The 23,849-nt window shown below is 37.6% G+C and overlaps 1 protein-coding gene across 1 annotated transcript; it reads right to left on the bottom strand.

Moving 5' to 3' along the window:
• Positions 1-956: 956 nt before the first annotated feature.
• On the bottom strand, positions 957-23,617 carry LOC114645230 (importin subunit alpha-7-like; the record flags this gene model as incomplete). The annotated part of the gene is made up of 3 exons (XM_028793114.1): positions 957-1,088; positions 17,082-17,176; positions 23,518-23,617. Coding segments are annotated over 3 exons (327 nt in total), but the record flags the coding sequence as incomplete, so codon positions are not given.
• Positions 23,618-23,849: the final 232 nt, after the last annotated feature.

Here is a 23,849-nt window from a genome sequence, read left to right as displayed (position 1 = left end):
CATGTAAAGGAAAGAATGAATGGGGCCATGTATCGTCAGATTTTGAGTGAAAACCTCCTTCCATCAGCAAGGGCATTAAAGATGAAACGTGGCTGGGTCTTTCAGCATGACAATGATCCCAAACACACCGCCCGGGTAACGAAGGAGTGGCTTCGTAAGAAGCATTTCAAGGTCCTGGAGTGGCCTTGCCAGTCTCCAGATCTCAACCCCATAGAAAATCTTTGGAGGGAGTTGAAAGTCCGTGTTGCCCAGCGAGAGCCCCAAAACATCACTGCTCTAGAGGAGATCTGCATGGAGGAATGGGCCAAAATACCAGCAACAGTGTGTGAAAACCTTGTGAAGACTTACAGAAAACATTTGACCTCTGTCATTGCCAACAAAGGGTATATAACAAAGTATTGAGATGAACTTTTGTTATTGACCAAATACTTTTTTTCCACCATAATTTGCAAATAAATTCTTTAAAAATCAGACAATGTGATTTTCTGGATTTTTTTTCCTCATTTTGTCTCTCATAGTTGAGGTATACCTATGATGAAAATTATAGGCCTCTCTCATCTTTTCAAGTGGGAGAACTTGCACAATTGGTGGCTGACTAAATACTTTTTTGCCCCACTGTACATAGAATAGGTAACATGTTCATAGCAAAAATTCTAATTTTTTAAATGCAGTTAAAATAAAATCAAACTGCTGTGCTTTTCTAAATGAAGACTAAGGGTAGAAAAAAAATGGCCAGCTAATGAAATGACAACTTGATTGTTGAACAGTTTGATACAAATACGGGATTTGGGAGGGACAGAGTCTGAGAACCATTGCTTTAATATTATCAGAATTACATCACATCAAAATATCATAATGTATAATTTATTTAATTAATATAAGTATTTAGCTCTTTTATGCATGTATTTCTTAATCATATTTATCAAATAATGAATTACATATTCTTTAGTTCTTACCTGCTCCTGTACATCCTCAAAATCAGAATTGAGCAGCTCTATAAAAACTGGTACTGCTCCTGCTTCAATAACAATTTTTGTTTGCTGTGACGTTCCTGATGCAATATTTGTCAATGCCCATGCTGCTTCAAACTAAAAATGAGATAAATAATATATCGTTCAGAAGTTTGCTTCTAAAAACCAAGATCTACTCAGAAACTCCCCAAAAACCTAATAGTCAGCAATATGGCATCAAATAAGAATTTAAGATACTATAACAAACATTATAGTAATTAAAACAAATTACCATATTTAAACCTAATAATCATCCTTCTATTTAATCGGTCTACACAAATAACTCAACCATAAATGGTTTTATGTTCCGGTGGTGCCCCATAGGTTTCATCATAAGATGCTAGGACTAGCTATTTACTTTTTAAAATTTATACAGAATGTTTAACTTTAGAACACAATTTTGTGTGGCAAATGCATATATACCATATATGTTAAGAAATAACTTCTGACTTGAAAAATATCAAACTTATTCTTTAATCAGTGTTATCTTTCTGCACTCCAAGTAAGATTTGAGTTTTCTGCCTGTCATGAATTAAAAGCACCACTGGTAACTAGCTAAGGAGAGAAAGCCTTACATTTATCAAAGTAATTCACTTTATCAACATAAACTGTCATACTGAGAAAGCTATTGTGTATCCATGTATGGTGTCAGATAAAATGCTTATCAGCACTTGGAAGTACAGCCTAGTTAAGAGGCACCAGGATAGTGTTTGGCGACTCCTCATCAAATTGGAGGGGAAAAAAAAGATAGTCAAATATCAAAATTAATTTCACACCATATTAAGTACAAGCATCAGGCTTTTTGGTCATGACCTACTGTATACAATTATACAATATAAGCAATTACTTTTCTAAATATTTGCATAAAAACTGTATAGTTTAAAACATCCAAAGATGGAGCAACACTAATTTGCACTGCTATAGAGATTCTCACACAAACATTTTGTCAATGTTTAAGTTGGGCGGTAGGGATCATTCAACACATTTACATCAGCACATTCCAAAATGGGTCTCTCTCTCTCTTTCTATCATGCATAGATAATTACAAGAATTGTCTGTAGAAGAAACTGAATCTGAAATTACACAGTACACTGCAAAACATTTTTTCTTAACAAGTAAAAATTTCTTATTCTAAGGTAATATATCTAATATTTTGTCCCAAGAGATTAAATATCTCATGTTGCAATGATACTTGCTAGATTATTTTTCTCATTCAAGATAACTAGTCTTAAGCTATCTGACTTAGATATAAAGTGTAATTCCAAGACAATTTCAACTTAAAAGCACAACTGTGAGAGAAAAGACTTTTCAACTACAGTGATGAGCATAGCAGGACATACAGTGGTGTGAAAAACTATTTGCCCCCTTCCTGATTTCTTATTCTTTTGCATGTTTGTCACACAAAATGTTTCTGATCATCAAACACATTTAACCATTAGTCAAATATAACACAAGTAAACACAAAATGCAGTTTTTAAATGATGGTTTTTATTATTTAGGGAGAAAAAAAATCCAAACCTACATGGCCCTGTGTGAAAAAGTAATTGCCCCCTTGTTAAAAAATAACCTAACTGTGGTGTATCACACCTGAGTTCAATTTCCGTAGCCACCCCCAGGCCTGATTACTGCCACACCTGTTTCAATCAAGAAATCACTTAAATAGGAGCTGCCTGACACAGAGAAGTAGACCAAAAGCACCTCAAAAGCTAGACATCATGCCAAGATCCAAAGAAATTCAGGAACAAATGAGAACAGAAGGAATCGAGATCTATCAGTCTGGGTAAAGGTTATAAAGCCATTTCTAAAGCTTTGGGACTCCAGCAAACCACAGTGAGAGCCATTATCCACAAATGGCAAAAACATGGAACAGTGGTGAACCTTCCCAGGAGTGGCCGGCCGACCAAAATTACCCCAAGAGCGCAGAGACGACTCATCCGAGAGGTCACAAAAGACCCCAGGACAACGTCTAAAGAACTGCAGGCCTCACTTGCCTCAATTAAGGTCAGTGTTCACGACTCCACCATAAGAAAGAGACTGGGCCAAAAACGGCCTGCATGGCAGATGTCCAAGACGCAAACCACTGTTAAGCAAAAAGAACATTAGGGCTCGTCTCAATTTTGCTAAGAAACATCTCAATGATTGCCAAGACTTTTGGGAAAATACCTTGTGGACTGATGAGACAAAAGGTTGAACTTTTTGGAAGGCAAATGTCCCGTTACATCTGGCGTAAAAGGAACACAGCATTTCAGAAAAAGAACATCATACCAACAGTAAAATATGGTGGTGGTAGTGTGATGGTCTGGGGTTGTTTTGCTGCTTCAGGACCTGGAAAGCTTGCTGTGATAGATGGAACCATGAATTCTACTGTCTACCAAAAAATCCTGAAGGAGAATGTCCGGCCATCTGTTCGTCAACTCAAGCTGAAGCGATCGTGGGTGCTGCAACAGGACAATGACCCAAAACACACCAGCAAATCCACTTCTGAATGGCTGAAGAAAAACAAAATGAAGACTTTGGAGTGGCCTAGTCAAAGTCCTGACCTGAATCCAATTGAGATGCTATGGCATGACCTTAAAAAGGCGGTTCATGCTAGAAAACCCTCAAATAAAGCTGAATTACAACAATTTTGCAAAGATGAGTGGGCCAAAATTCCTCCAGAGCGCTGTAAAAGACTAATTGCAAGTTATCGCAAACGCTTGATTGCAGTTATTGCTGCTAAGGGTGGCCCAACCAGTTATTAGGTTCAGGGGGCAATTACTTTTTCACACTGGGCCATGTAGGTTTGAATTTTTTTTCTCCCTAAATAATAAAAACCACCATTTACAAACTGCATTTTGTGTTTACTTGTGTTATATTTGACTAATGGTTAAATGTGTTTGATGATCAGAAACATTTTGTGTGACAAACATGCAAAAGAATAAGAAATCAGGAAGGGGGCAAATAGTTTTTCACACCACTGTATATTCTTATTTCAAGAACCAAAACTTTCTAGGTTTATCTTGTTTTAAGAAAAGAGTAAGACACAACCCCGAGACTTAAATTAAACTCTTTTTATTCCAGAAAGGTTTTAGAATACAACCTTAATTTTGTTAACAACAACGCCATTTCAAATTAACACTGGCCTAATTCAGTGGCCTTTCTCTCTGTAACTAGTATGATTTAACAGCTGGATTCCCTGCAAAGGGTAGAACTTTATTATATTCAAATGGTAACATTTTTCTTCAAATCAAAATGGTTCCCACATTTAAAAATAAATGACCCTTGTATAAAAAATGTGTCTGGTGATTTGATGCAAGAGTTTTGTCACTGTGTCAAATAAATGGCTTAATCAAAACAGTGTTGCTGGAATTTATTAACATAAAAAGTTCAAGAATTTAGGAATCTTTAAAAGTTTTATATAGTTCAATGATATCCACATGATAGTACTTCACAAGAATATATATTTTGTTTTTCAGTCATATAGTCTAACAGGAATTAAAATTAACCAGCTTCATAGCATCAACAAAACGGGTGGACTTATCCAGGTTAGGGATTTTAATTTCAAATGACAAAACATCTCCATCAAAGAACACAGCATCATGAACTTGAAACTTCAAACAATATAATGTGTAGTGTTGATATGGCTCAAAAGTAGTTTTAAACTCAAAGCCACAAACGAGCAGCAAATAAAACAACGCCAAATCATCTATGGTGTTTAAATAGCAAAAGCACAAGTGCTTGAGCGACTGCAGCCGTTATGTAGTGTAATATCGTTCCATTATTTTGGCAAACAAATTTATTTTCGTCAATGACATTGTTGAGTATATAAAACGCTAACGGTATAATCACAGTTTCTTTGCAGTGTCCTTTTTTTTTTTTTTTTTTTTTTTTACAAGTACGGTTATTTATTTATTTATTTTTCAAATATAACATCTAGCGCTGTTTTTGACCCCTTCTTTGGATGTAATGGAACATACCTTTCTTTGAGCATGCATAAACGCGTTCCCTGCGAAGCGTCCTTAGCTTTCCCATGCATCAGATGTTACATTTCGAAACATTCTCATCGTAAGGGTATTAACAACGTTACATAAAATACTGCTTTGCTCTTCGCAGCTGATAAGTAACATATTTCCGCATATAAAGCAATGGATTCACTTGACGAAGTCACACTGGAAATATTAAAAGGTAAGTTTCTAATTGACATTTACTGTTGCTGCAGTGCATTGTTTTTATGAATCCACAAGAATTCACCTGTCCACGTTGATACCTATAATCACTACGACACAAAACAAAAGTAGTGGGGCAAGCTAGTTTCGTGTAACCATTACATGAAATTCTAAAAACAAATGCAGGTGTTTATGTTATATATATTTTTTCATTTCTGGTTTTCACCTTTGCATTTTATCCAGCAAACACTGCCCTGAATTATAACTTCCACTGCACGCAGTTCTTACATTCAAACATATTGGTACATTTAGCGCTTTTCTTGCCATTTTAGGCTTTAATGAGTGGTTTGAGGCTGTACAGCAACAACATGCTCTTTTTATCGAACGCCATCATTGTTAGATTTCATATATGCAGAGAATTATTATGAAATAAATGTTAGTTAAATGTCGTTGATTTATTTGTTACAGTGATTTATGAAAAAAAGTTGTTAAAGACGTTCTGATATAGAATTCTGCTTGCTTAAAAATAAACTGAAATGTATCTTTTAAAAATGTGCTGTTCTAACTGCATTGCACGCGCCTAATGTTATTGCCGGTAGTAAAAGCGAATATGACCCAAGTCGCTTCTATTAGAGATACCGTTAAAGAAAAACTTTAAAATTTAGAGGCCAGTATTTTAAAATTATCATCGATTTTGAGGTATGCACAATTGTAAGCTGGTTGCTTGAATATAAAAAGATCGCTGCACTTGAAACTGCAAGGGGGTCACCCATCCCCTTTAACTTCGATATCAATACCATACATGAGCGCATCATATAAAAAAATCGAAGGTTTGGGCACGACTTGTACAGCTTTGCCTATATTCTAGAGCCAGTCCTGAGTGAGACGATGCTCTTTATTACTTTAATGGCATAGGTGAAGGCCCCAGTCTGAATGAAATGTTAACGCCCTGCTAATTTTATACACTCACAAATCAAGTTAGTAAGTCGTATGTATCGTGTCCTTGATCAAGCAACACAGTAAATACCTCTTTGTAGGATATCTCTACTTGCCTAAAACCTCAGTATGATCACCTTGTTCAGAAAAGAAACAAAATATAAAACATTTTTAAAAGGGTATCATGAGTTGCACTTGTACCATCTTTCAAGAAACTCTTAAGCTTATCAAAATTTGTAAATTTAGCACTTAAAGCCTAAAACCTGAGTTGGAAATGACTGCTGGTAGTTGTGCAGATGACCTCCAAATATGAATGAATTACTGGTCTTCTCTGTTGCTTTCAAATTGCAAATGTTACAGAAGATCTTCTAGGGACTCTTTCACATGAAGATATGAACATTTCCTTTGAAGAAAAACCTCATGGCCAGCAGTACATCAAGAGGTCAGCATTATTTAATTTATTTTTTTAATAAATATTGTTAAGCAAACAATGAAGTTATTATTACTTTTGCTTTGTTCTTTTTGTTAAGATTAAAGACTCCTGTAGCAACTATTATGTCAGAAGTGTCCATGTCCTGATGATATTTGAGATCAAGCAGGGGAGAAATATAAATGATAATAGGGAAAAGGAGGACATTTATGATATTAAAGTGATGAAAACATAAATATATATTTATAGATGTGGAAATTTGAAGACTATAAACTTGGGCTTTGTCCATCAATAAAAATTTTCCATAATTCAATAAAAGCAGTTTGAAATGTCACACCCAAGCACTGGACAGCTCATGCATCCATCAAGGCTGTTGCCCAACCTCACCATATGAATCTTTGTGTAAACACATTTATGTATGTTTGTAATTTATACAAAGTCTATATTAATTTACAAATGTTTTGATAAACTTTACCATGGCGCCAGAGAATGATAGCATGTTACATGTTAATTAGCACACACAAGTAAGAATTTCACAGTACTCATGTAGCACTTATTTAGTTCAATACAACATAGTGTGAAAATACTCCATATCAATAGATAACTGAGCACATATTGTTTCCGTGTTTTATCAGGAAGTAAAGAAGATGACTACTATCTTGTTTTTAGTTACCTAAAAATTTAACAATGAAAATATAAGCGGTCAGACATTTGAGCAATGCTATCTTTGATTACAAATTTCATTTATGTTAAATAAAAGTAAATATTTCCATTTATGTCAGGCTTCACCAAAGTTCATAATTCATAAACAGTTTATTGATAACTGGTGACTATTTTCAATGTCCTTTTCCTGTATTTTTTTTTTTTTTTTAACAGGAACTGCAGTTTTCTGTGCAGCAAGATAACTTACAAGACAGCTGTACATCTCCCTCCTCTTCTGAATGCAATGCTCTAAAAAATGCCAGTCTTTCACCTACCCCTCAATCCAGTGAGCAATTATGTCCCACAAAACTTTTAAGAGAAGCCAGCCCATCTAAAATTATTCAACTACCAAGCCCCGAATACATACTTCATAGTGACAGTGAGTTGGAGCAGGTCAGAAAACATTACTTTCAAAGAATACAATGCTCCTCTTTCCCTATGTGCTGCAGTTCAAAGGATCTTCGATGTAGATTAATTAGAAATACAGTGACCAAAATAGTGCCCATACTGAGGACAACAACAAGGGAAGACAAATATACCTCCAAACATGAGGTTTCTTCAAATGGCAAAATGTATAGTCAAGTATTATCCAATGCTACGTGCAGCTGAAGTTCAAAATTCACGGGTGAGTGTAAAAAACTAGTTTTTATAGGGGTTTTAGACTAAGCAGTCACATCTTGTATTCACTTGCACAATTTTTAAAAGAGTGTAATCTCATTACAGGAACCTGTGTTTAAACAACTCCTGAAAAGGCTACAGAATATCTGCACAGCTCAGAAGAGACAGGGCTCTGCCTTAAATAAATAAAGAGATGTCTCAGCATCACTACTGATAAGCCTGATGCTGCTGAAGTCGAGAATTCAGGTGAGGCCGATTCTACTGCATCATCGGGGAATTCCATTGCTTCAGCGAAGCTTGTTAACGTGTCACCTTCTAGTCGTACGCAAGAAGTTACAGCAGAGAAAGAATGTGAACCATCTGGTAAGGGTCATATCTATAGTTCACGCTGTTTAGAAAACACAACTGATTTGATTATTAATTTATATGTTTTTGCAGCTGTTGACAGCCACCAAATACAGGCCAGGCAATACTAAACACTACAGGACCTTTACAAGAAGACACAGCCTAATAAATTTGCAGTTTCACCTTCATCATGAATTTAATGCACAGAGGTCATTTATAGATTCTATGGGAGGCTTACCCATGCTTTAAAGAACTGGATCATGCAAGTACATATAACACAGACATTTGACTGAAATACGTTTGAAAATGGTTTCTTGAAACAAAATATGTGCTGACTTTGAAGAGTGTGCTTATTTTATAGGTAATGGATGAAAGGAGTTTGTATTTTTAGTTGGAATAAACTTAACTGCATCACTGAAGTTAAGAGCTTAACTGCATCACAGAAGTTAAGAGCAGAACAACCAGTTTTTATGGAAAAGCACAGTTTTATGGTGTAATGAAGAAGATCCTGAAGCATCCACATACAGTGCATCCGGAAAGTATTCATAGCGCATCACTTTTTCCACATTTGTTATGTTACAGCCTTATTCCAAAATGGATTAAATTCATTTTTTTCTTCAGAATTCTACACACAACACCCCATAATGACAACGTGAAAAAAGTTTACTTGAGGTTTTTGCAAATTTATTAAAAATAAAGAAAATTGAGAAAGCATATGTACATAAGTATTCACAGCCTTTGCCATGAAGCTCAAAATTGAGCTCAGGTGCATCCTATTTCCCCTGACCATCCTTGAGATGTTTCTGCAGCTTAATTGGCGTCCACCTGTGGTAAATTCAGTTGATTGGACATGATTTGGAAAGGCACACACCTGTCTATATAAGGTCCCACAGTTGACAGTTCATGTCAGAGCACAAACCAAGCATGAAGTCAAAGGAATTGTCTGTAGACCTCCGAGACAGGATTGTCTCGAGGCACAATCTGGGGAAGGTTACAGAAAATTTCTGCTGCTTTGAAGGTCCCAATGAGCACAGTGGCCTCCATCATCCGTAAGTGGAAGAAGTTTGAAACCACCAGGACTCTTCCTAGAGCTGGCCGGCCATCTAAACTGAGCGATCGGGGGAGAAGGGCCTTAGTCAGGGAGGTGACCAAGAACCTGATGGTCACTCTGTCAGAGCTCCAGAGGTCCTCTGTGGAGAGAGGAGAACCTTCCAGAAGGACAACCATCTCTGCAGCAATCCACCAATCAGGCCTGTATGGTAGAGTGACCAGACGGAAGCCACTCCTTAGTAAAAGGCACATGGCAGCCCGCCTGGAGTTAGCCAAAAGGCACCTGAAGGACTCTCAGACCATGAGAAAGAAAATTCTGAACTCCTTGGTGTGTAATGCCAGTTGTCACGTTTGGAGGAAACCAAGCACCGCTCATCACCAGGCCAATACCATCCCTACAGTGAAGCATTGTGGTGGCAGCATCATGCTGTGGGGATGTTTTTCAGTGGCAGGGACTGGAAGACTAGTCAGGATAAAGGGAAAATGACTGCAGCAATGTACAGAGACATCCTGGATAAAAACCTGCTCCAGAGCGCTCTTGACCTCAGACTGGGGCAACGGTTCATCTTTCAGCACGACAACGACCCTAAGCACACAGCCAAGATATCAAAGGAGTGGCTTCAGGACCACTCTGTGAATGTCCTTGAGTGGCCAGCCAGAGCCCAGACTTGAATCCAATTGAACATCTCTGGAGAGATCTTAAAATGGCTGTGCACCAACGGTTCCCATCCAACCTGATGGAGCTTGACAGGTGCTGCAAAGAGGAATGGGCAAAACTGGCCAAGGATAGGTGTGCCAAGCTTGTGGCATCATATTCAAAAAGACTTGATGCTGTAATTGCTGCCAAAGGTGCATCGACAAAGTATTGAGCAAAGGCTGTGAATACTTATGTACATGAGATATCTCAGTTTTTTTTTTTATTTTTAATAAATTTGCAAAAACCTCAAGTAAACTTTTTTCACGTTGTCATTATGGGGTGTTCTGTGTAGAATTCTGAGGAAAAAAATGAATTTAATCCATTTTGGAATAAGGCTGTAACATAACAAAATGTGGAAAAAGTGATGCGCTGTGAATACTTTCCGGATGCACTGTATGCACGATAAGGGTAAAATTTGTCATGCATATTTTATTTAAACTCATTTTATAGTTAGTTATGCACTTTACTCAGTGTTGCAGCATGGTAGGCCTAAATGAAAATCAAATTGAAGTTGTTTAAAGTTATGATATTTTGCAGTTGATGCTCAAAGGGTTGCACTTGTTTATGCCATTTTTTCAATAAAGACCTAGTCTATATTATAGTAAGCCAAACTTTGAGAAAACTTTGAGAATATTATTTCTGCTCTCTTTGCCAGTAACTGTTGATTTGTGAATTCCAGGTTCCCTTTTCTTCATTGTATTGGAAAGTTGTACTATGTTATTCTGAAATAAATTTTAATTCCTTTTAATTATGTTTTTAAAAAGCCATTTATTAGCATTGTAAATAGTTTTGTCTAGCATCTTTTTAAGACACAACAGAATAACAAACTGACTGACACTATCCTTTATTAGATATAAATAAATCATTCCTAATTTAAAGCTTACTGTATGTTGTTGTTTTCATTAAAAGGAGAATGTTCGAGTTATATTAGAACATAATGTGAAAGATAATTAATAAGAATTATGTTCTTTTTTTTCATTAGTGAAAAATGCCATCGCCATGTTTAGAGCTCTGCCATCCAGGTTTCCTTCACTATCTATACCCCCAAAAAAGTTGGGAAACAAAACATGAGGCATTAGTTCATGTCCTTAAGCTAAAACTTTGCATTTATACATTGCTTAATGGAAAAATAAAGACCGTTATTGCAATTCTATCCATTTGTGACTGGCAGCAATTTTCAGGGTTGTTTTTAATGTTAGCTACAGGAATGACATTACAGTGATCCCTCGCTATATCGCGCTTCGCCTTTCGCAGCTTCACTCTATCGCGGATTTTATATGTAAGCATATTTAAATATATATCGCGGATTTTTTTTTGGTTCGCGGATTTCTGAGGACAATGGGTCTTTTAATTTCTGGTACATGCTTCCTCAGTTGGTTTGCCCAGTTGATTTCATACAAGGGACGCTATTGGCAGATGGCTGAGAAGCTACCCAACTTACTTTTCTCTGTCTCTCTTGCGCTGACTTTCTCTGATCCTGACGTAGGGGGTGTGAGCAGGGGGGCTGTTCGCACACCTAGACTATACGGACGCTCGTCTAAAAATGCTGAAAGATTATCTTCACGTTGCTACCTTCTGTGTGCAGCTGCTTAGTGAAGCGACATGCTGCACGGTGCTTCACATACTTAAAAGCTCAAAGGGCACGTATTGATTTTTCACTCTTTGTTTTTATCTGTCTCTCTCTCTCTCTCTCCCTGCTCCTGACGGAGGGGTTGTGAGCTGCCGCCTTCAACAGCTTTGTGCCGCGGTGCTTCGCATACTTAAGCCAAACAGCCCTATTGATTTGTTTGCATTGCTCTCTGTTTCAGACAGCCTGTGCTCCTGAGGTGCACTCCTTTGAAGAGGAAGATATGTTTGCATTCTTTTAATTGTGAGACGGAACTGTCATCTCTGTCTTGTCATGGAGCAGTTTAAACTTTTGAAAAAGAGACAAATGTTTGTTTGCAGTTTGAATAACGTTCCTGTCTCTCTACAACCTCCTGTGTTTCTGCGCAAATCTGTGACCCAAGCATGACAATATAAAAATAACCATATAAACATATGGTTTCTACTTCGCGGATTTTCTTATTTTGCGGGTGGCTCTGGAACGCAACCCCCGCGATGGAGGAGGGATTACTGTATACATTTAAACGGTTTGAATAAAAGGACTCAACAGAATATAACAATCTTCAATTTTAGTGAATTCTTTGCTATTTCAATTGTAAGCTGTGTATAACTGCTTCTGTTAAAATTAGCACATTAATTCAGTATTATAAATAGGTAAATGTATAATAAATCTGTATAGGACTGCAGAGGATAAAATAAATTCAGCCGGTTTTCTTTGTTGGTTTTTGTTTGTCTTGAAGACCTCTGAGAATCCTGATGTCTTTCTGCAGCAAAGACCACGGTCTAGCCCTGTCCTTATTGTGGACCAAGATAACTGCATGCTGGCTATTGAAAGTGAGCCTGTGACACCTTTCCCTCAAGAAATGTTGCAGGAAGGTATCATGTACCTTATTGCATACTATTATGCACTACATCTAACATATCCTAAGTGCATTGCCACTGTCCTCTCTGCAATTCAAACTGAAATATTACTGGACACAGTTCATGAGAAGGAACTGCATCATACAGGAAAGCCTTAGCTGAATGGAAACAGTTTACTGGTCAATAATCAATCACTGAGGCACTACTCAAGCCTGGCCAACATAATTAACTTAACCAATCATTTTGCTTCAAAATGTATCAAGAGTAACTGTAAATTAGGTAAAGTGTGATTTAGAAACCATTAATAGAAATTGTACATACAGTAATCCCTCCTCCATCGTGGGGGTTGCGTTCCAGAGCCACCCGCGAAATAAGAAAATCCGCGAAGTAGAAACCATATGTTTATATGGTTATTTTTATATTGTCATGCTTGGGTCACAGATTTGCGCAGAAACACAGGAGGTTGTAGAGAGACAGGAACGTTATTCAAACTGCAAACAAACATTTGTCTCTTTTTCAAAAGTTTAAACTGTGCTCCATGACAAGACAGAGATGACAGTTCCGTCTCACAATTAAAAGAATGCAAACATATCTTCCTCTTCAAAGGAGTGCACCTCAGGAGCAGATGTCAGAGAGAGAGAGAAAAGCAAACAAATCAATAGGGCTGTTTGGCTTTTAAGTATGCGAAGCACCGCGGCACAAAGCTGTTGAAGGCGGCAGCTCACACCCCCTCCGTCAGGAGCAGAGAGAGAGAGAGAGAGAGAGAGAGAGAGAGAGACAGAGACAGAGAAAAACAAACAAGCAAAAATCAATACGTGCCCTTTGAGCTTTTAAGTATGCGAAGGACCGTGCAGCATGTCGCTTCAGGAAGCAGCTGCACAGAAGGTAACGTGAAGATAATCTTTCAGCATTTTTAGACGAGCGTCCGTATCGTCTAGGTGTGCGAACAGCCCCCCTGCTCAATCCCCCTACGTCAGGATCAGAGAAAGTCAGCGCAAGAGAGAGAGAGAGAAAAGTAAGTTGGGTAGCTTCTCAGCCATCTGCCAATAGCGTCCCTTGTATGAAATCAACTGGGCAAACCAACTGAGGAAGCATGTACCAGAAATTAAAAGACCCATTGTCCGCAGAAATCCGTGAACCAGCAAAAAATCCGCGATATATATTTAAATATGCTTACATATAAAATCCGCGATGGAGTGAAGCCGCGAAAGGCGAAGCGCGATATAGCGAGGGATTACTGTACATTCCAAATAATTTGAAGGAAAAATACAAATATGCTAGAAGAAAAATTGTGTGAGCCAAATGTAGAACAGTAAATGCAGGTCTATAATGTACTGTATATAATTACCATATTATTTGAAAATCAATTAAATAAATTAATTATAATTTGATTTTTTTGTGGGTTTTAACAGGTTAGGTTGTATTTTCTTTGTCCTGTTTTATGGCAAAGTTACCACTGTTAAAATTTTGCAAGTTTATGTTATACATTTCTGACTGTGAAGTTGTGACAAGATGAGAGTCCTGAACCACAATATACAATAATGATATGGATATGACTTTTGTGTTATATGCAAGGTAATCTTCCTGTGTCAACTAATTTTCATGTGCTTATGTTTTTCTCTGTTTCTGTATTGTAAACACAGCAGTATTGCTGTTGGATACTGATGTAATACTTAAATAAAGAGCAGTGCTAATGATTGTCTTTATTCTAAGTTATTTTATGTATTCAGGAAGCCAACATATATCAGGAAATTATATCTTAATTATGTGTCTTGAATGTAGCAATGAATTCTTAATTCAAATCTCTGCTAAAATATTTCGTTTCAATTTGAAATGAAGACCATCCTAAAATGAGAGCGCTGTGCTACTTTTACCTTATTCTTTTGTAGGTGGACTGAAATGTGTTATATATATCATGCAAATATAGTTGTATGTGTTGAAATTAACTACTTTCGGGATTTTTAAAAAAAATCCAAGTCAATATATCTCACCCCATTGGCATATAATTTTCCTTATTTCAAGCATTTATTTCTTAATAATCATACATTTTTTTCTTATTCTGTGATTTTTGTAAAATAATTTTCCTGTTTTAAGATATATGCTCCGAGATTAAATATTGGACTACCTATTTCAAGATGAGCTAACTTGTTTCAAGTAACAAGACTTTCATTCTCCACTGGTATTAAGAGTTTTTCACTTATATTAGTGATTTATTCTCTTGTTCCTTGACCTTCATTTTTCAGTGTGCTAAAATTAAGAATGCAAAACAACTGAATTACAGTTAGGTCCATAAATATTTGGACAGAGACAACGTTTTTCTAATTTTGGTTCTGTACATTACCACAATGAATTTTAAATGAAACAACTCAGATGCAGTTGAAGTGCAGACTTTCAGCTTTAATTCAGTGGGGTGAACAAAACGATTGCATAAAAATGTGAGGCAACTAAAGCATTTTTTTTTTAACACAATCCCTTCATTTCAGGGGCTCAAAAGTAATTGGACAATTGACTCAAAGGCTATTTCATGGGCAGGTGTGGGCAAGTCCGTTGTTATGTCATTATCAATTAAGCAGATAAAAGGCCTGGAGTTGATTTGAGGTGTGGTGCTTGCATGTGAAAGATTTTGTTGTGAACAGACAACATGCGGTCAAAGGAGCTCTCCATGCAGCTGAAAGAAGCCATCCTTAAGCTGCGAAAACAGAAAAAACCCATCCGAGAAATTGCTACAATATTATGAGCGGCAAAATCTACAGTTTGGTACATCCTGAGAAAGAAAGCAAGCACTGGTGAACTCCGCAACGCAAAAAGACCTGAAAGTTCATGGAAGACAACAGTGGTGGATGATCGCAGAATCATTTCCATGGTGAAGAGAAACCCCTTCACAACTGCCAACCAAGTGAACAACACTCTCCAGGGGGAAGGCGTATCAATATCCAAGTCTACCATAAAGAGAAGACTGCATGAAAGTAAATACAGAGGGTGCACTGCAAGGTGCAAGCCACTCATAAGCTTCAATAATAGAACGGCTAGATTGGACTTTGTTAAAGAACATCTAAAAAAGCCAGCACAGTTCTGGAAAAAACATTCTTTGGACAGATGAAACCAAGATCAATCTCTACCAGAATGATGGCAAGAAAAAAGTATGGAAAAGGCGTGGAACAGCTCATTATCCAAAGCATACCACATCATCTGTAAAACACGGTGGAAGCAGTGTGATGGCTTGGGCGTGCATGGCTGCCAGTGGCACTGGGACACTAGTGTTTATTGATGATGTGACACAGGACAGAAGCAGCCGAATGAATTCTGAGGTGTTCAGAGACATACTGTCTGCTTAGATCCAGCTAAATGCAGTCAAATTGATTCGGCGGCGTTTCATGATACAGATGGACAATGACCCAAAATATACAGCCAAAGCAACCCAGGAGTTTATTAAAGCAAAGAAGTGGAAAATTCTTGAATGGCCAAGTCAGTCACCTGATGTTAACCCAATTGAGTCATGCATTTCACTTGAAGACTAAAGTTCAGACCGAAAGGCCCACAAAGAAACAGCAACTGAAAGTCGCTGCAGTAAAGGCCTGGCAGAGCATTAAAAAGGAGGAAACCCAGCATCTGGTGATGTCCATGAGTTCAAGACTTCAGGCTGTCATTGCCAGCAAAGGGTTTTCAACCAAGTATTAGAAATGAACATTTTATTTCCAGTTATTTAATTTGTCCAATTACTTTTGAGCCCCTGAAATGAAGGGATTGTGTTAAAAAAAAATGCTTTAGTTGCCTCACATTTTTATGCAATCGTTTTGTTCACCCCACTGAATTAAAGCTGAAAGTCTGCACTTCAACTGCATCAGAGTTTTTTCATTTAAAATTCATTGTGGTAATGTACAGAACCAAAATTAGAAAAAAGTTGTCTCTCTCCAAATATTTATGGACCTAACTATGTAAATTGAACAGTTTCTTTATATCTTCAGTCATATTCTTGAATAAAAGTGCAATTGTTTTGTTATACTTTTTCTGAAAGGGTTTATTTCATATTTAGGCTTCAGTCTTAAAATGTTGACATGAAGTGTATAACGTTTGGTCAGTATTACTACAAGATGAAAAAAGTTTTTGTTTTAGTTGTGTGTTCAACATTTTTTGCCTCGCATTCCCTGTCATCCTACACTTACACAGATTGTTGGAGACACGGAACACACATGGAATTTATGTATTCCAAATAATGTTATATTATTTACCCTATACAATTCCAGACACCTCACACCCAGATAAAGACACTTCAGCTGTGAGAATTTTGCGTCCGACTTCAGCTGCTCTGGGGGGGGGGGATTGGATAAGCAGGCTGCTTGACATATTTGCAAAACAAAGACGCTGATGAGGAGGTTCGAGGGAGTTTAAGGTGCCCCGGCATTACGAATATTTTCATAGGCTTGAGGGATTCTAGTGTTAACTATACTATACCATACATATTATTTTTATGTACTGTAATTTAGGATTATAAATGAAATCATACTTTCCATGGTGCATTCTCCTTGGAAACAATGTATCCTCTTACATAATATATGCCTTGCAAGTGGATTTACACTTCAAAGAACCATTTCTAAGTCACAGTATAAATGACTACATAAAACAGGCCGCCACTTCACATGCTTATTGATAAGATGAATGATTAAGCACAACAGGTTCCTTACCTGCAATGTGCAGTTTTCACTTTTCTTTAAGAATTCTACAAACCTATCCACAACACCTGGTGTATTGATGACCTCATCAATTGGTGGATTAGGCTCTGTAAAAAACAAAGAAGTAAAATTTTATATGGAAATTTTTCAGGGGTTTGATCACTGAGGTTTAAAAAAAAGAAAAAAGGAAAATTTACAAAAGACCATCCTTATTACGTTAAAAATTGTTATTCTTTTCATAGCACTTGGGTCACAATAAAAAAAGAAAGACACACCAGTAAAAGGGTAAACCTTCCCAGCTCCTAACAGAGAAATTACTTCATAGAGTTGTCAAAAAAACTCTTGCTGAAATGGTTAGTTAGTCAAATCATGGAGAACATTATTAACACTTTATGGAAAACTATTCAAAATAGTTACTTATAAGAATCTGACAAAATATTACGCAAAAAGGAAACATTCACTTTACGGAAAAGAGAAAACTATTCATTTAAATATGACTTACTTTTCCAGTTATTTTTTAATCATTAAACACCTTAACTATTGAAGAAGAAAATAATCATTTGTATGTTTCATTGTGCAGCACAGTGGTAGCGCTGCTGCCTCGCAGTAAGGAGACCAGGGTTCGCTTCCCAGGTCCTCCCTGCGTGGAGTTTGCATGTTCTCCCCATGTCTGTGTGGGTTTTCTCCGGGTGCTCCAGTTTCCTTCCATGGTCCAAAGACATGCAGGTTATGTGGATTGGCGATTCTACATTGTTCCTAGTGTGTGTTTGGTGTGTGTGTGTGTGTGTGTCCTGCAGTGGGTTGGTGCCCTGCCCGGGATTGGTTCCTGCCTTGTGCCCTGTGTTGGCTGGGATTGGCTCCAGCAGAACCCTGTGACCTTGTGTTTGGATTCAGCGGGTTGGAAAATGGATGGGTGTTTCATTGTGGATTGCATCGTTTGTCAGACTGATGGATCTAAAATAAGACCATAAATATATTCTTGGATCCTAGAATAATAAATCATCCATCCATCCATTATTCAACCCGCTATATCCTAACTACAGGGTCACGGGGGTCTGCTGGAGCCAATCACAGCCAACACAGGGCGCAAGGCAGGAAACAAACCCTGGGCAGCGCGCCAGCCAGAATAATAAATCATTAAAATCATAATAAATGTAATAAGCTGTATGAAGGGTTCCCACTCTTTTTAAGGAATCATTTTCCAGGACATTTCCAGGAGCTTTTTCCGGAAATTCATGACAGGATCTGGTCATACAGTCATACACTTTAGTCGCAGGCTTAACGCCATTTTAATTTCTCTTTGATTATGCAGGGACTTAGTGTCACCGATATGCTAAATTACATAAAGGCAACACCAATTAATGCACTGATGTATAATGGAGTTGTTTGACCTCTTTGTTACACACTGTTTTAAACTGCAAAACTCTTTTAAAGAAATAAATGCCTCTTGGATTGTGGAAAACTATCCAAACACTGACATATACTGAGCAATTCCATAATGTTCAGTATAGAGCTGTTGATCACACCATGAAATAGGCTACCATAGTGACCTAATTTCAGTAAATGTTACTTGCATATTACATATTATGTTATTGTTTGTATCAAATAAATTTATGTACAATGTTTGTATTAAACAAAACTGCATAAAGCCAATTTATTGCCTATATCATGTGTATGATGCCTATAACACTAATATATGCAACAATTGGCACGCGACAAAACAAAGTCAGAGTTAACTTTCAACTGGTAGCTTTACTGGGAATACAGCAGCTGTAGAATTTGCATACAGTCAACGACAAAGATTATAATAAAGAACTTATCTTTGTGGGAAAAGAAGCAAAATACATCCATTTTAAATCATGATAGCCTTGCCATCAATTCCTGAGTTGAAAACTTGGTTAAACTAGAAAGAATACTAGGAACAAAGGATAAGAGCCTGAACTCCAGTATATTGGGAAAAAAAACAATCTATAAGTCACTGTAGTGTAACCTATGAAAAAGGCATCTGGTGTAGGCCTAGGTTTAGAAACAATGCTGGTGTTGCTCCTTGAGGTCTGATAAAACTGCATCCAGACCGATGACCTCTTTCTTTTTTTCAGCAACACTTTTACGATAGGCATTAGATTTTGTGAGCAGTATAAAGTCCTGTTTTCTCTCAGCCTTCTCTGCCATTGCATCTGCTTCTTCTTGCATTGCCTCAATGCTAGTGATTATTTTCTGTCTCTTTGCTGCCACTTTTGTGATTTCAGAGTGGAACTCTTCTCTTTGCTTGTCATTTTCAGTTTCCTTTATCTTCTTTTTTTCATCATCAAGGTATTGGACATATCGCATTCTGGCATTTCTGCAATGCTGCAAGAGGGGCTTTGGCAATACTCCATCAAATGAGCCACCAGTCAAAGAATCTTGGATTAGGCGAAGAGACATCAGAGTCCTTCCTTTCAGATTTGTAACCAGCATGTCCTTATTCACAGAGTACCCTCTTTCGACCGCTGCTTGCCCATGTGACAATGTGAACAGGTCTTTCATTGATTTCCACAGAATTGCGTACTCTGCTTTGTCACCAGCAAATCTTCCCATGAATGTGTCCAGCCGACAGGAGCTACTTCTAAACCCTTGAAATTCCTCCTTATGGTGCTGCACCATTTCAGTGAGGAACATCTTGTACTCACTCAGGATTTGGTCACAGTCTTCTGCTGTATGCCATTTGGCGTTAAGAAGCAGCTGTAAGAGCTTCTCAAACATGGAGATGGCACGCCTTTCATCACTGATCATAGTTACTGGATCTAGGCATGCCATGTGCCTTACTGCTGCATAATTCAAAGGGCATTTGTCCAGCAGTTTTTTTGCTGTTGCGGACAGGAAGGCTACACATTCTCTCCGGAATTGTTGACCCGGCAGCGGTTTTTCAAGCAGCTTCTCTGAGGCTTTCTCAAGAGCTTGTTTGGTGGCAAAGCCAAGATCCACCTCTTTCAGTGGCAAATGGAGTGTTTTGTCCAGTACATCAATTTTAAGCATTTGGATAGGTGTTTTGATGTTATCCAGTACCTCCCTCTTCATAAAGCATGAAATCAAACTCTTCAGAAGGGCCTGAAGGTCTTTTGCCAAAAATGGCATCATGGGGGCATCAGTCTGGAAAGTCTCAAGAAAGGGTTTCAGCTGCCTTGCCACATAGGCAAAAAACTGTAATTTTGACTCAAAAAGGGGGTCACCAACAGCCTCTCTGACCACAGTGTATGATGTTGACGTTGGCATTTTACTCTTTGGCAGTTTCTTGTAATTGTCGACAAATATTTCAACATGTGGCCACATCTTAAGTGCTCTCTCTGCCACTGGCAAGTCCTCCACCCACCTGTGAGCACAGAATTTTAGAGGGAATGTTGATGTTTTGGTAATTTCAATAAAGTCATCCCGTCTGGCTGGTGTGTCATGAAAAAGCTGCCAAAGGGCTCTTAGTTTGTCACCTATCTTCCATCCACTTTCCTTCTCGCCTTGTTGGAAGCTTCCATGAGTTGTATGAAGACCACAGGTTCCTAGGTTTATCAAGCTTCTAATATCTGGGGCCTCCTTAGACCTGTCTTCTTCAAATAATCTCAAAAATTTTTTGTTGACACTTGGTCCATCCATCGAGATTTTCAGGAGCTTGTTTGGATCAAGTGGAGAGAGGGAAACTTTAATGCTCTCAACAAGCTTCTCTGATTGTGTCTGCCTTAGAAACTGGGAGTCCAGATAATGCACAACTACCTTTTCTTCATTATCACTCCAGTACCGCACAAGCACATCCATCTGCTCGGTCTGTGTTATTTTGTTGAGGCATTCATCAAATGAAATGGTATAACAGTTGGACTGTCTAATGTCTTTCACTAGCTTGTCTCTGAAATATGGTGCAAGGCCAAAACACATCAGATACGCTGCTTTTGTTGCACCACATGAGAATTTTTGGGCAATTTCACTATCTGGAAACATCAGGTGAACCAATGAACCCATATCTGAACAGGAATTGAAAGAATATTTGGAAAGGGCCACTTTAATCACCCAGTGGATCTCTGCTTCTAAAACAGCTTCACTTGAAAAATGAGCTCCGATTGTGGGTGTAGCTTGAGGTGGAGTTACAGCAGTTGATGGCTGGACCTCGCTGCTTCCTTGACTCTCTGATTCTGCTGCCTGTCTGCTAGCTTCAGAATTTTGGGGGGTGGGAGATTGATTGATGAAATCAGTCATGTGTGGTCCTGTGCCTTGACTTGACATGACCCTGTTGTGTCCCTGTCCTTTGGCATGGCTTTTAACAGCAGAAATGCCCATGTTGCCTACATCAAAAGCTTTCTTGCATATCTTGCAGTATGCCCGATGTACATTATCTGTCACATGTCCTATCCAGTCCCTGAACTCAGGATTTATCTTCCATTCCTCCTTAAACGTACACCTCCTTGACATGATTCTGCTTTCCCTCACTTCTGTAATTAGAAATACATTCTCTAAATTAACCATTATAGGCTACTATTTTTCCTGCAACACTGCCTATTAGTGTCAAAAACATTAAATACAGTAATGTACAAAAATGTAGGCTAAATAGAAATACTGATCCAGTACAGATTTTCTGTAGGCTAACTGTGGTAAACTTAATGTGAAAGCATACCCATATAATTCCTCTAGAGGGAGCTAACGTTCTGTGGAATAATGGAAGCAAGCTAGAATAAGAAGTTGAGCCAGGAGCTGTTAAGCGTGTTCAGTTGTGCAAATAAACGGCACAAACCAAGTAATATTTATTGTGTGGCGATTGCTCGGCTGCAAGGATATCACACGAACCTACACAAACACACAAGAACAGGCATTTAGATGTAGGCTTCAAGTAGCCTAAGCCCTATTTGTTTTAAATGAAAGCAGTAGCTCTTAGTCTAATTCTTTTTAAGACTGTTATCATGTTCGTGCTGTTTTAGGTTTGGTTCACTGAATTTATTTGCTTAACAGTGGGACCACGTAGGCCTACAAAATAATTTTAGATTGATTAAGCAATTTCCTCTGGGATCAATAAAGTATTCTGATTCTGATTACTGTCATTAGACAATTAGCACTATGCTAACACCTAATGGGAATTGCCATTAACAGGCTGATAGAAATTAGCATCGCCAATTTACTTGACATGTTTCATATGCGACCTGGGTCCACATCAGACGGTATGAAGTAACAAAACTGTCAGTTGCACCATATGCACTGTGGTCATACTTACAGTCATGCACTCAGTAGATTTCAAGTGATGAACTGATGTTCTGTTGTTCTCCTGTCAGCTACTGACAAGCTAGAGCAACGAGGGTCAAAACTCAAATATAATTGCCTATACATGTCTCAGTAGGTGGAGACATTGCGCAGCAGAGGCCACGACCTAGCTCAGCTGTCATCATATCTAGACTTACGAACAGCAAGCTGTTTCAAACAGAAAAATTAAAAAGCGAAAACAGAAATAAAATTCCAGGACAAGAAAGATTATTTCCAGGACATTTGGCCATTTCGATCAGTTTCCAGGTCATTTCAATGACTGGAAAATAACCCTCAAAATTTTCAGGTTTTCCAGGACGCGTGGGAACCCTGATTGAACATATGATACCACATAATGTTGAACTTTATTGCCAAATGTACATAGTACATTGTCTCCAACATGCTAGTAATACAAGAGAAACTAAAACAATATGCAACTAATAAAAGGATTCCAATGAACATACGTTGTGCATAGGAAGTAGTCTAATCTATTATGGTAGTGCACCCAAATTAAAATGCTTGTGCTTTAAATCATACTGTTATCTTTTGTTACATATATGGTGGTATTCTGTCAATTTCATATTACTAGCATACATTAACTGCCAATTTATTTATTATTATTATTTTTTTAATTAATTTTATTGTAATCACTCGGTACATATAGATCATTTTTTTACAAAAAATAGGATTGAAAACAAATCAAACCCCACCCCTGAGAACTGCCAAATTTACTTTCAGAGTTGAATATGTAACCCCGTGACCCTGTAGTTAGGATATAGCAGGTTGGATAATGGAAGGATGAATATGTAAACAATCCATCCATCCATTATCCAACCCGCTATATCCTAACTACAATTAATGTTCTAAATACATTTCAGAGTCATTCTGAACAACTACTCTTGCATAATGCATTTTGCAACATTTTATAGGATCTCTAATGTAATTTTTCTCATTCAAAATCTTTTCTTCCTTAATGTTATAAAAAAACATGGTACCCAGTCTCACTTGGTTGACATCTTCAGGGTGACTAATGAAACAATTATTAATCAGCTACATCTCTGCAGGCTTTGACTACATGTATCCACATACTAATAAGTAGGGAATATGACTTAAATTCCAGTTTTAATGCCAAAAAAAATCTGTGAAACCTAACTTCTAAAACATTAACTTGAAAAGCACAAAAGACATAAAAACTTACCTTTTGACAACAATTTTCTGAACTTCTGGGTAGTTGCTAGCTGCTGTTCAGGGTCTTCTGAAAAAAGCATTTCTACCATCTCTCTTGTGATTACACCCTCCTGAAAGCAAAAAAATACAAATGAAATTTAATCCACTAAAGCTGTCATTGAAGATCACCACTGACAAAGGAAAAAACACAATTTTCTGCTACTATTCTACAGGCAAAAAATGACACAAACGTTTCATTTAAAGAATAAAACTTTGGAATGGCCCTTCTGTACTAACAGGCCCTATGACAAAAAGTGTTTGTTTGTGAAATCATCAATTGCTAATTTAATTTCTTTCTCTATG

The sequence above is a fragment of the Erpetoichthys calabaricus genome, unplaced genomic scaffold (assembly GCF_900747795.2).
Source record: "Erpetoichthys calabaricus unplaced genomic scaffold, fErpCal1.3, whole genome shotgun sequence".
In the NCBI taxonomy this organism is placed as follows: domain Eukaryota; kingdom Metazoa; phylum Chordata; class Cladistia; order Polypteriformes; family Polypteridae; genus Erpetoichthys; species Erpetoichthys calabaricus.
The sequence above is the reverse complement of the archived record's forward strand: the minus strand, read 5'-3'. Positions and strand labels throughout refer to the sequence as shown.